The sequence below is a fragment of the Eupeodes corollae genome, chromosome 3 (genome assembly GCF_945859685.1).
Source record: "Eupeodes corollae chromosome 3, idEupCoro1.1, whole genome shotgun sequence".
Classification (NCBI taxonomy): Eukaryota; Metazoa; Arthropoda; class Insecta; order Diptera; family Syrphidae; genus Eupeodes; species Eupeodes corollae.
Genome location: NC_079149.1, coordinates 70,444,948 through 70,459,771, shown reverse-complemented (window position 1 = coordinate 70,459,771; position 14,824 = coordinate 70,444,948). Strand labels below are relative to the sequence as shown.

The window sequence follows — 14,824 nt, the reverse complement described above, 5'->3', positions numbered from 1 at the left end:
TTAAGTTTTATTCATTTTGTTGTGATGAAAACTAAATAAATGAAAATCAACTTATAAATTTACTAAAATATTTTTAAAAAAATACACCAAACACCAATTGAAAATTAATAAATATTATATTATAATGAAATTGTAACCAATTCAAAAAGTAACAACATGCGTTTTACTGAATAAAATGATTGTCGATATCGTAAAAAAATCATATTTTACCAATGAAAATGGATACCAGGTGTTTTTTTACAAATTAATTTAAATATTGTAACCATCAATGTTTAATTAATTTTGTTGCCCCTAAATGAATCAAAACACTTTTTTTTTAAATGGCGAAAATATAACTTCCAAAAGAACAGAGCCGACGGGGAGAAATCTAAAAGATTCTATTAGCGTAACTACTCGCAAAAAAAAGAAAATGAACTCTTGGAGTTTATCGGGGTCATTCAAATATTTTATTTCAACAAGGTTTCAAAGAACTAGGCATCTTTTTCGTGTAAATACTTATGTGAATAGAATTACAAAACAAATATTTCAAAAAAAAGACTTATAAACATTTTAGTCAATTGTTTGCAATAGTTAATAACAACATTATGCTTTTAAGTAAGATCTTTAATAACTATGACTCATTCCGCATCAAACTTACAAATTTGCATTGCGAACGAAAATAATCATGCTAACAGAAAAAAAAGCCAATGAAAAGTTAATAAAAAAGTATTATTTGGTTTGTTTTTAGATCCATTTTTTTATTTTGATTCGTTTAAAAAACTTAATTACTTAATTTTTGTGTGATACATGAAATTAGCATAATGAATACTTATATTGAATGTTATACATTTTATAGAACTTGTTTATAGGATAATATACGAAGGCAATAACAATTATGCATAGACTATTGCTGATTTACTCGAATTTGAGATTTTGTTTGCAATAAAAAAAAAATGGAATATTAAGCTTATTGGAAGAAAACATATTATTTTTAAATACATAAATATATTTGCTTCAATATATACATACACTGATAATTCGAGGATTTAATGACAGAGAATACAATTTTTAATTACATTTTTATCTTCATAAAGGCATTTAAATATACGTTTTACATAACCATAGCAACACTGCAGAAGACAGAATTGTTAGAATTTAAAAAGTAGATATTTGCATTGCTATTGTTGAATTCTACTTATAGCCAGCGATTGTTATTAATTAATGGTTAAAAATACGTAGCGCAAATATTTTTTTGTTTTTTTTTTCTCATTTAAGATTGTTTTTTTTTTTTTAATTTTAAAATAATTAGTACTTAATTTTCTTTCTTTATACTCTAGTTTTTAGCTGTCAATACCCTAAACCTGAAATAAACAACAAAAAATGCCAAAAAAAATGTGTTTTAAAAAATAAAATTGAACAAAAACTGGAAATTATAATTTTTTTGTTTGTTAGGTGGGTATTATTAAAAAAGAAAGGAGGCGAATATAAATAAAGAAGGATTCAAATTCATGTTTTAGTCGACTTAAACAATGTGACACCACAAATTTATTTGCAAGTATAACTACTTTCTAACTATGACAGTATATAATTTTGGAATTAACACAGGGGGACAAAATGTTTCTGGACATTAAGACATTATTCAGGGTTCCACATAAGTAATTGTCCAAACACAATTAACGCTGTTAGGTCAGGACATGATTAAAAGGTTTTCTAATTACAGTTCTTCTAATGAGATTTTGAAAAATAAAGCAAATCGAAAGTTATACACATTTGAAGACGCGCATGAGGTTATAAATAAAAGAAAAATAAAATATTTTAGGATTAACCTTTTTCTCTTTCAGCAATATTAGTTGTCCATACATTTGATTGAATCTCAGTTCTATACTACCATCGTTTGGTCAATTTTGATTAGTTGATTTATTTTAAGTTTAAATGGTAAACCAACTATCGATCAAAATGCAGTTGAAGTATTGATTACAAATATTTCTGCGACCGAAGTCTTATCGGTTTTGAATTTTTCAAAATCTTTTAAAGTGGATGTCCTACAGTTTGGTACAATACTTATGGGACACCCTAAATAAAAGCAATTTGACGTCCGATTTAATTTAATTGCGGTTTGCCATTGTTTGCTTTAAAAAAATCGACACGGGAGATGGTAAACACATGCCACTTTCTGAAAATAGTCCAAAACAATACAAAACTATGTTCACAGGTAAATGTTAGTATTAATCAATTAATTTGAAATGATTTAAAAATAAAAAAGTCCATTCGGTGTTTAGTATTTTTGATACGAAACCGTAAAACATTGCTCTTTTTTAATCACAACTTATGTTTACTTAAAGATTAGTTCATGATGGACACTGCATGTGAATTTTTGTCATATTATGTATTATTATTATAAATTAAAAGTAAGTAACGTATCATAATATTGGAAACCAAGGCGCTGTTTTGAACCCTATAGTTGAGTTGTAACAACGATTGATGAAGACATTGTACTAGGCAAGCGATTGTAAACTGTCGGGCGGTTGGCCTACATGAATCTGTTGTGAACTAAATGTGTACGTGAATAAGACCCTTTTAAAAACCGCACGTTGGTTAGTACCGTATATTTAACATGTTACAATTTTGAATTATTACATTGAAGATTTAAAAATTATAGAAAAATTCACATGGTTATTGAATAGATTTATCAATTTGATGGTGACGATTCTATATGGTTTAATTTATTTTTACTTTTAGTTTCAACGGAAGAAGGGTCAAACAATACATTACTGTAACAACAATAATTACAGTATTCGTTTTATTCTACAAAATATATAACATAAAGTAATATATAGAAAAACAAATTAAATGCAAATAATAAAAGGAAATCCTCTACTTATGCTCAGATCATGCGGGCAGACAAAAATTAAATTCAAATAATTTTGTTTTAAATTATATTACAACATCAATCAATACATAGCTTAATATTATTGTTAAATGATGATTATCGAGGAATGGAAAAGATGTAATAAATATTCATTTATTCATAAAAAACAATATTATTCTATAATTTAGATGTTATTATTTTTGTGCAAAAGATAAAAAAAATATTTACATATTAAATTAATAATAATTAATTGTGCTGTTATGTTATAATTTAGGTTGTTTTGTGAAAGTAGAACAGAAATGTATACCTAATTTTTATAATTTATGTTTTTTTTTAAGATAACTCTTATTATGCTTAGGTTTATATTGGAAGGACTTACCGTTTACTAAATCGTGATGATAGTTTTGAGAAAAAACTCATGCGTCCGGGATGTGGTGACTCGCCTGTTGCACCTCCTGTTCCTGAATATTCTAGAGCGGTATTGTTTCGCCTGGTTTGGCCTATTTTTTTGTGATGTATCGATTTTTTTTTAAGAAGGTCAAATAAATTTTCGAAGAGAAAGAAAAAGAGAGAGAGAGATTGGATAGGAAGTTTGATACATTAATTAACTTTAAAAATATGCATATAATGCATTCATTTATCTTCCTATTTTCAATTTCAGTTATATTTTAATTATTTTTTTAATTTATTTTCCAATTGAGTTTTAATTTTGCATTTATACAAGACACAATTTGTTTAAATTTTAATTAGGTCATGCATTCGATTGAAGTGTTATGAGTGTTATAAATATGTAGGTACAACAGAAAAAAATTAAGAAGAGACAAAATTACAAAACATTTCTTTTAAATTATTTTTATTTCAGAATTCGGTTCGATTTGGATTCAAGCATCATGCAGGAAAACAACGATAAACTCGACAAACTTAAAGCTTGTTACAGTTTAGTTACTCTGGAAAGATGCACTTAAACTTTTGGATAGAAGAAAAGTAAAAATTAAAATACTTGACGAATAACGTCATGAATCATGAAACCCTAAATGATTTAAATAACCATCGAAATGTATGAAATACCATGTATCGGGTGTTCCAATAGGGACTTGACGACATTGAATTTAATTTCGGAACCCACTCTTTTACTAATAATACAAATTTTCATCATTGTAGAGTACACGAACGAGCAACGTCTTCAAATTAAAAAATTTCGTACCGAAATTACAAGCTAGTGATCGCAACTTTAAGAACCTTGACTATAATTTTCGGTCATAACTCTCGCCCTACAATATAGACACTTGCAATTTTAATACAAACATTTTAGACAAACAATTCAGATTAGTCAATTACAAGGTGTTCTTAAGAACTAGGCATCGCTCAAACTACATGTTGGTAAATTTTGATTAAAGATCTTGGTGTATACCCATCCAAGATTAAGCTGACACAAGAATTGAAGGTAAGGAATTTCATCGTGAGGTAGAGTCATCGAAAATTGGGTCCAACGAATCGACCGTGTCGTAAACGTGCCCCGAGGTGGCATATGTACGAAGCCGAGTTCCATTCAAAAATGTTTCGATTGTACTTTAGTCAAGGTTTTTTTTTTTTAAATTACTCGAGAAGTTTGGGTTTTATTAACAATAAAAAGTTGTCAAGTCCTTATAGGAAAACCCTTTAGATTAAAATGTTTACGTATATAAAAACACTTTGACCTTACAACTAGTGCGATGAAAAAATAGTCGCAGAATAGAACGATATGGGCTTTATCATAATTTATATGAGTTTTTTAAGATCACGACAGCAAAAGCTGTCCGAACAAAAAGTAAAATAACCAAACCTTACCTAATAAAAATTTCGAAATGAAGAGAGTTAACAATTTTTTCAATCCGAAAATGTACAACTGAAATGTTGAAATAATATACGGCAACAAATTTAAAAGAACATTAACATGCACACGGCCTTATATCAAAATCACCTTTTTAAACTTTTTTTCATAGAGAAAGAAATTGTATTGTTCATTATTAAAAATGAATGTTGGTCGTTAAAAAAAAACCGATACAGCTCAACAAATCTCAAAAAGTACTAATATTATAAGGAAACGATCATACAAATCGTTTAATTTTGTCTTCGATTTTTCTAAGATCATACAAAAATACTGGAAGATAAGATAAAAACACTTCCAAAAATATTAAATAAGATCCCAACAGCATACATACATATATCAAATGTTAAATTAAACATAGACGTACTTTTTAAAACTAAAGTTTTAAGTAAATTAACCGTAATATACGCGTCGAAGATACGATATTTACTCTAAGTAATCGATCTGGATAGTTATGTTTTGTTCATAATCAATTATAATTTGAATGACTGTCAGACAATCGTTTTGAAAGTGAGTTTATCAAAAATACAAAACGAAACTAATTCTCTTTCTTGTTGTGTAATATTTGTGGCTACTAAGATTGTATCTTTGGTCCATGCTAGAATATGCATTTTAATAAAAGCAATTTGTATTGTGTCTCGGATAAATATCAAATTAATATTTTTTTTGTTAAATAAATAATTTAAAGAAAAGCAAAAGTCTATCCTTTATGAAAAAAAAGCAGTTTAATGATTTAACAAAAACAACGACAAGAGGATGGTAATGTTTATTTTTAACATAAATTTAGTAGAAGAATAATACAAAATAAAATTTATAAAAATTCGTATTTATAAAAACAAAATATTTATTAAAAATGTTAAAATAAATAAATAATTAAAATAAGACCTTAAATAAAAAAAACACTGAGCAAAAAACTCACCCGAATGGAAGGTTGATCGTGATGGTACATTCCTTGGGAAATGCCTGCTAGATTTAACAGCCGATGTCATTCTAAGTCGATCGAGCAAACTAATATTTTTTTATATGCAATTGTATTTGCGAAAAAAAAAATCCAACACACATTTCCAATTATTTAAGTTAACAAACAATAAAAGAAAATTAATGAAGTTTTTGTTTTAGTTAAGTGCAATTTGCATTAAAATTTTTTGTTTTCATTTTCGTTAAAAAATTAATTAAACAATTGCATTAAAAAAAATTATTAACATGCGCATTAGTTTTTAACATTATGGTATTTGGTTGCATATATTTTAAACACACGCCCGGATGATATTTGAAATGTGATTGGACATTTTTTATTATATTTTGAAATGATGAAAAGAATACGGCGGAGAGCCAGTTGGTAGTTGTTGCCAAACGTAATAATTTTTTGTTTTTTTATTTTGTGGTGGTGTTTGCATTCACAAAGAGAATTTGTATGAAATGGCGAAGAAATCAAAAAAGAAAGAAAAAAACGTATGAAATTAAAAATAAAATAAAAATAAGTTAAATAAGTTAGAAAAATATATATAAAAATAGCATGAGATAATGTAAAGCTCTACAAAAATGTACGCAAGATAGCGATTTGATTCTAAATACCAAACTAAAGGGATCCATCATAATCGGTATTCCGCTACTAAGTCTCAATAAATAACAATCACACAGTTTAAATTTGGGATCATAAACAAAATACCGATTACATTCGAATGTTTGTGTATAAATCAATAAAATACATGACCAAACGCAACGCATATAAAATGTGACATTTATTAATATAATTGTATAACATAAAGACATTTACACATAAGGCCTGATTTATGAAATGAAACAAAAAGCAAAAGATATTACACACAACTTATGCATCGAGATCACTTTGCGATCATATTGTCCAACTTCAATTTTGTTTTGTTTGTTTTCTAATCCCATTTGTTTGTTAATATTTTAACAACAAATTAATTTTTCTTTTAATATGAAAACATGCACACAAAAATAATATGTGTGATTTTCTTTACCCAGAATAAAAAAAAATCAAACTCAAAAATATAACCTTTTTATCCCAGATTTAAAAAAATGAATTGAAAATTCTAGTATTAAGTTGTTATAATTTTGAAAAAACAACCGAAACTATATAAATCCTTTATTATGTAGTCAAAGTAATATAGTGTTCTTGTATTTTCAAATCAGAATGGTCGTTGCTAGCCAGAAGCTTTTCTGCAATACAAGCTGGGTCAAAAAATGCAAATGATAAAAACACAAAATATGGTCAGCATTTTTAGGGGTCTATCATCGCTGTTTTATATTTTTTATTTATTATCACTGATTTGTAAATATTTATAGAATGTCAATTATTTGTTCCATTAAGCGGGAAAAATTGGGTCTGAATTAATATGTTTTGAAAAGTTAGTTTTATGTAAAAATGTGTTGAGATATTTTTTAGACCATTAAATTTTATTTCAAAATTTTACAGCCAAAAAGTGAAATTAATACCATTATATTGAAGGCTTGATTACATGGAAACGGTTCCATTGACTAGAATTTTTTTTTTGAAGTAGGAAATTGAATAGCCTACAAAAAATGTACATGTATATCCAATATACATATATATAAATTGTTTTCTTCCGATAATTTGAAAGTTCTGAAGCAAAATATCAGTAATGATTAAAAAATATAAAACAGTAACGATAGAATCCTAATACTTATTCGTATGGGGAAAATGTTGAAATTTTGTATGTTTATCATTTTGAACAATACCGACTTGAAATCTATCTAGTTTTCATCAATTATTATTTATTTTGTAATAGCATACTCGAAATTGAAGGTGTCGCTGTTTAGGTAATTATATGGTAAAATAAAAAAAATGTGGACCTCGAAAATATAAAGTTGTTCTTGCATACTTTCACGATTTAAGGATTTTAAATTATTTAACCTAATATAACCTAATACCTAAAGGATGTGTGCAATTATAATGTATTTAACTATCAAAAATACGCACATTTTTGTGAAACGCAGACGTAAAAGTCAACGATGTTTTGTATTCAATGGTTTTTAAACAACTTTTATTGACTACTCTAGTTTTTGTCCATAGAAATGAAAAATTATTCATGATTTCAAGTTTAATCTCAAAAACTAGATAGCTTCCTGTAAGCAGGTGGTTAAAGCTTTTTTTTTTTGGTGGGATTTTCCAAGAATTTTTGGAAAAACTGGTTCTTAAATGCTACTCGTATATTTTTGTGCCAAAAATGTATGAAAAGTTAATTAAAGTATTTTACATTTGTAGAAATCCTGTCATTGGACCTTTTTCTTTGAGAATACATTTCCTGGCTTATACGAGCAAGAACAGCAAATCTCATACAGTAAACCTTTCCATGTGACTTCAAATGCGGAATTTTAAATTCAATACAAAATCATTTGATTTTAAAATATGCATCTGACTCCACACGTTCGTCTTGGTGGTCGATGGATAACATTAAAATTATTTTAATTCTGGAAATAAAGACATCTGATATTTTTCCATTTCCTATACAAAAACAAAAATTATGATCTTTCTAAAAATGAATGGTCTGCAAGAATGATATCAATGTACGCATTTTAGAATGCAGCGATGCAATTATGTTTGTTTTTAAAATAAATGTATTCTTTGTAGCCAAGGTTATTACTAACTAATAAACTAAATATGTACGTTTATATAAAAAATGTAAGTGTATTCAAATGCAATTATTATTTTATTGTTAAAGCCATAAAAAAGCGATTAAAAAAGTAATATTTAAATTGTCTTTCATTCCAAAATAATATATAAGTAAAAACTAAAGCTTGTTTCAATGAAAACCCAGCGAAATCACAACTTATGATGTGTTTATGTGTGGATAAAAAGCAGCAGAAATAATTACTTAATATAGTAAGGTTCAACAATTCTTAGTTAAAAGCATTCTTTTAAAAGATTATTTTAAAAAAAAAATAGATGTAAATCGCTTAAAAACGAATTCATAAACTCACCAAAAACAGATGATTCATCGTAATTGCAAACAAAATCGTCGTTTTATGTTTGCCACATTTTTGATATTTGTTAAAACATAATTTTAATTTGTATGGATATATATTTTTATATTGATCGTGTGTCCGACACATTTCGAAGCACAATTATTAATGGTTGACATATTTGTAAGAACGAAGATCATATGGAAAGAAAGAATTAATTAATTTGTTATTATTCGGAAATTTAAACATTAAAAAAAGATTTGTCTTTGCAATGGTTTTACAAATTGCTGAAGAAATTAAAGAAAATCAAAGATAACTTCAGCATGCATTCTTCTTTTAAATAAAAGGGTCATTTTGCTTGAAAAATAAACAAAATATTGAAAAAAAAATTGAAGAAGTCAAAATGTAAATGTCATATTTAATAAGGTAGAAACAGAGATTGGTAAGGGTCACATCTAAGCTTCATAGAGATTATGTTTTTTGTTTTCAAATAATTTTATTCAAAAAGACTTTAATTAATGTAAGTATGATTTAACAACATGTTTTAGTTCTTTTCTACCAATATTTTAGATCTTAAAATATGTAAAATAAAACCAAAATTTTAATTAGAACTCCTTCAAAAAGACTACGAAAGTCACACAATCCCGTTTGCAAGTCTGCTCAGCTACATTATTAAAATGTATGCTTAAATTTGTCATTTTTGTGGTGCACTTCCATTTAAAAAAATATTTTTTACATACATCGCTGTGTATTTGATATGGAAAATGGTTTGTTGGAGCATTTGGTTCACGAAATACATTATGTATTTAGTAATATTGCAAACAAAGCTTTTAGTGCTTTTTTATATTTATTAAACTTCATGGTGTTCATTAATATAGATGACATATAAGAGGTTTTATAACAAAATTAATTGTTCCTTACGACAGTGTTAAATAACGTTCATGGATTCGATACACCATTTATATTTAGCTTTAGTTGAAACTTTTTAATGAAAGTTTCAACTCTTAATTTGAAGGTATACATAATAGTTTTACGAGTAGATCAGCAATATTCCGATCTATAAATTTGAAGCTGGGCAATATAAAATGATAAATATATTAGTTTTACATAAATAACAGATAAATACAAAATAATTAAAATAAGTGACTAGTCCCTTCCGTAAATTACCGAAAAAACATAAACGAAAAACCCAATACATATGAATGTAATTATAAATTCTTTACATCATACCAAAAATATTCAAAATTTAATATAATTCTACTGTAAAATAAAATAAATTCAAAGTTAATTATATATATGACAATCACGAAGAGACCTAGCTTATGTCGTTTTCCATTGGAAGAGAAAGAATTAAATGTTTCTAAAATGTTATTACAAAGAAATTGTCCAAAAAAATGGAAGATAGTTATAAACAAAATCAGTTTAATTCAATGCACATATAATAATAATATATGTAATATAAAATAGTTTTACATTGATTTTGAAATCGGAAGGTTACAACAAGAGATGAATCAAACCATTTATTTGAGTTCACATTACTTTTGATTTGTACGAGTCAAACACTTTTTTTTACAAAAAATGTACGACTTTTCCTTAGATTGATTAAAAGAGTATAAAAAGCGGTTACTTCTAAATTCACAGGGTTGCTATCGCCGTTGTTTCTAAACTTTGAGACACTATTGTTTTTTTTATAACTGAACAACTAGTTGACATACAAATTCTAGTAAAAAATGATACAATTTTTCGAATATGAATTTATATTATGTTGGATTGTGAACTAAGTAGATTCCCTAAAAAGATCTTCGATTAAAAAACTTGTTTAAACTTTATGCGTTTTTCAGTTTAGGATATTTTCTTATTGTATGCGAAGAGTAGATATTCATTGTTAATAGTATTTCACTACGACAACAGTGGTACCAATGGGAAACGACATAAAACAACTTTCAACAGAAAAAGTGTACTAAACAACACAATATTTTTGTAAAAATTAAACAACAAATTAAAATAATGTGAGTGATTTGTGTTGTTGAATAACAAAATTTATACCTCGATCCAAGTGGGTCATTTGAAGCGCCACTACTGTCAGCTACTGATGGACCGGGACTAGAAACCGAGGCGCTCTTAACATGGCCCTTACCACTTGGAGCGGCCGATCCACTCCTTGATAATTCGGAAATGGTTGTCACAAAACTAATATTTTATTTTTTAATGGTTAATGATTTGATAATTTTTTTTTTGCAATTAATTAGAAGTGCAAAAACGTGCATTTCGATTGCATGTTAATTTAGTTTTTGCAATTTTATTTATATTTTGAATAAAAAAAAAGAAAGAAAAAGAAAAATTAGAATGCCAACGCACTTACAACAATTTAAAGTTTGCAGTTTAATAATGTTTATAAAATAGATAGGAACAAAAAGTAAACTATAAAAAAATTCGATAGTTTGTAGAACTGTACTAAGTATCTTTTTATTATTACTTAGATAAAATAAAGGATAAATTTTGTTTTAAAGTGATTGAGACATTGCAAAAAGTGTATCGTATTTAAAACAGTAACACATCTTTACAAATGAAATCAAAATTAAACTCAGACTTTATTCAAAAACTAGCAATTCTCAAGTTCGAAACTAGACTAATAGTGAAACATAAACTGGTATCGGCTAAAAATCGGATAATTAAAAATTATATCCACTCTAATATAAAAGGGATATGAACAAAATAAGTAACAAGGCAGGGACATGGAGAAACAGAGTGGAACTTTAAGGAATGGTTTTTTGTTTATCTTATACATTTTCAACGGAACGTACTTTGATTCTGTTGGTAGAACATTGGTCTTCTCCGTTGATGAAGTCTTTTCGTACAAAGTCGTTGATCGTCGTGGTATCATACCGCTTGGGCCGACTGTTCGGTTTCCGTTTGTTGGATCATATTTTGATGACGAACGAGGCTTTGCTGGACTGGTAACTGCTAGTAAATTAAAATAAATATATAAAATATTGATTGATTGCACCTTAAAGAAATAATATTTTTTCTGAACTTACAACTATCTCCGGTTGAAACTGGTTTTTGTGTTGCTGATGCGGGTCTCTGATTTTGTGCTGCTAACCGAGCAGTATTTTCTTTTATTGTTGCTGAATCAATGGTGTTTTGTCGTTTAAAATTACTACTTCTGTAAATTATATAGTAAATGCAGTTTTTAATTATATAAATATTTTTTTTTTTGCAGGTAGGATATAACATTTTCAATGGATGTAAGACATGAAAATTTACCAGAAACCGTTTATGCTATGAAAATTACAATGACAATTAAAATAAAGATGAATCACGAACCACTTGCTGGCTTTAACCTTTAAACCTTGAATAAAAGGCAAAACCTGTAACTAATCCGATTTTTGTTTGTATACATTTTATAGCAAGTTAGACCAAAAACAATATTTGTGAAAATTAACAAAAATGTTTTAACATTAATTTCAGTTTAATATTTTAAAAAATTACATTTGAAATATTTTTGTTAAAATAGGAATATACGTGTATCTTCCAAAACTTGTCAATTAAGAACAATTAATATGACATATTTAAGTTCAGGCAAATAATATGTATATTACATTCACTGAAAACTTAATCTAACTACAAACATTAATATATTATGTCTCTCCGTTTGAGCAAAAGTATATACTTAAAAGAATTATTTAAGACACGGTTTTTGCCCAGTTGTTATGAAAAAATGATTTCAAACTTACATTGAAGACCGGTCTGCTGTTGTACCAGTTCCAGTTCCGCTATGATTATTGCCTGCCGGAGTTGCCGTTGCCGCTGCATTTGTTGGACCAACACCTGTGATAAAACGATGGAATATTTCTGAATATTAAAAAACGATGAATTATGATGCTGGGCTTGAGCGGGGGATATATATCTTGTTAGTATGGGACAATTTTGAATTTTGATTTTGAAATATATCAATTTTAACAAGCTAATCAAGATTCCAATTTGAAACATGAAAGTTTTCAATGCTTGTGTTTTTATGTATGAGGCAATAAAATAAATCAAGATATTTTTAATAGTTCATTTAGTTTATAAGCTTTGCTAAAAAAAAACATTTAAAATGGTTTATGTGCATTCTTATTTATATTGAACTTATCAATATTTCTACGTTTTTATTCAAATGCATGAGTGAATTGACAAATTTAAAATATACTTTTATCTTACCACTGTATAATTAACTTATTACAACCCTGCATTAGTTTCATGTTTTGTTTGAAGAAACCAAATTGAGAAGCATTTTTGTAAATAGCGCTTTTAAAATGAGTGTATTTTTATTTCATTTTAGCAAAAAAATGATATTTTTCGGTTTAATTGATATCACAAAAATAAAACCTGTTATTTTTATTAAAAGGCAACTTTATTATTTTTGTTTTATTCAGAGTACAACTTTATCTTTTAATGTTGGAGTGCTAAATTTGTGTAGATTTTCTTATGCCAGTATAGGATTGTTTCTTATGAAACTAAATTTATTCCATAAGTAGAAAAAAAGCAAAGCAAACACAACATTTTAAAACAACTTGTAAAATTTGTAAACATCTTGTTTATATCAATCGAAAAATTTATTGTTGAAATTGTTCTTCAAGATAAAAACTTTCAAAATCATCTTCTTTAGAAATTACAAATATTACAAAAACTAACAAATATGCTGTTTTTTGTCTTCTTTTTTTTTTTAATAAAACACCAACGTGAATGTTTGCTATGTTGTTTTCTTTCAAAACCTTTTACGATTAATTAATCTTTTAACATAAATGTATGATAATTATAAAAAAACATTAGTACTTTGTGGAAGGAAATTCGGTTCAAAGGATTTTCAAATTTAAGCATGCAAATATATTTAAATTTAAAAAAATAAACCTGCACCGAAATTCCAAATGAAGATTTTTTTCTTATATTCGAAGTGATTTAATTAATTTTAAATATAGTTTGAAATAAATGTATGAATGAACGTGATTTATATAAAAAAGTAAAATACATTTGTGCAAAAGTAATGTTCAGCAAAAGTAATAGATAGCAGTTTGTTACCAAATCAAACAATAAAACCCATTTTTGCTCAGCTGTCTGCACCGCATCAGAAACCATAACTCGCAAAAATAGAATGAAACAATATAACACTAATAAAGAATACACTTACGTAATGTCTCAGCGCCAGATGAGGCGCGCCGACTTGGCTTCGTGCTGGAAGCTGAAATGCTCCTATGAACGCCACGATGTGTTGGACTCTGTACGGATGAATTACCAACGGCAGCTCCATCATTCCCAGCAATATTACGAAGCGATAGGGAAGACCCTGATCGGGATCCGTCGCTTTCGGGCTGTGAAATGAAAATGCAATTTAAATTAATAATTTTCCTTAAAAATAATTTCTTACTAAACACGACCATTGTTACACATATTATTCAAATTTAAAAGCCAGAAATATTATGTGAAAAAACTGAAAATAAAAATTTTTGACTTACATCAGTGCTTTTTCTTCCTAGAAGCAAATATGTGGCGAAAACATCATCGTAGCGAACTTGTGACAACGAATTTTCAATTTCTTGCCTATTGTAACCCATTGCAACAAGAGCTTCTACAAATTTTAATTTTTTTTTTTGATTAAAACCCACAAGTTTAAATATCATTCACATTTTGTTTTTTTTTGTGTTTGTTTGTTTGAGTTACCATAACGCATAAAAGTTGAATTTTCGATGAAAAAAGAAAGAAAATAAATTATATCAGTTAGAGAGTAAAAAATAGATTTGTTCTTTAAAATGTTTACATAAATAAGTAACTATTACATACAACATACATATACATATATTTTACGTTTAAAACATAAGCAAAAATAAATTTATTTTACAACGTTTACATTTTTCTAAACATATGTATTATGTATGTCCTTTGTATACAAAAAACATTTACACTACATGACATTAATTTTTTTCTTCAAAAATGAGCTTTTTTTTAAATTAAAAACAAATTAACTTCAGCCAAAATATAATGAATATAATAGCTTATTGGAACGCAGAAAATATTAATATCAAGTACATTATGTAAGTTCTTGGTAATCATGTAATTTAAAATTTATATTGAAGTGATATTTAAACACTGCCACAGGAAGGCCTTAAGATTTACAACTC

General features: G+C 27.0%; 1 protein-coding gene across 23 annotated transcripts in view; it reads right to left on the bottom strand.

The window, feature by feature from the left end:
- Positions 1-14,824, bottom strand: part of LOC129952865 (serine/threonine-protein kinase MARK2) — a 141,281-nt gene that overhangs the window by 15,539 nt on the left and 110,918 nt on the right. For 4 of the 23 annotated variants that reach the window (XM_056065759.1, XM_056065761.1, XM_056065776.1 and 1 more), the window contains exons 6-13: positions 14,162-14,274; positions 13,837-14,017; positions 12,404-12,521; positions 11,705-11,832; positions 11,471-11,630; positions 10,713-10,856; positions 5,635-5,723; positions 3,228-3,348 (exon numbers count right to left, since the gene is read on the bottom strand). In XM_056065759.1, the coding sequence (XP_055921734.1) occupies positions 3,228-3,348; positions 5,635-5,723; positions 10,713-10,856; positions 11,471-11,630; positions 11,705-11,832; positions 12,404-12,521; positions 13,837-14,017; positions 14,162-14,274 (1,054 nt within the window). Of the gene's footprint in view, positions 1-417; positions 1,341-3,227; positions 3,349-5,634; positions 5,724-10,712; positions 10,857-11,470; positions 11,631-11,704; positions 11,833-12,403; positions 12,522-13,836; positions 14,018-14,161; positions 14,275-14,824 lie in introns of those variants that run through there. The other 19 variants (XM_056065767.1, XM_056065768.1, XM_056065777.1 and 16 more) reach the window with 14 other exon arrangements.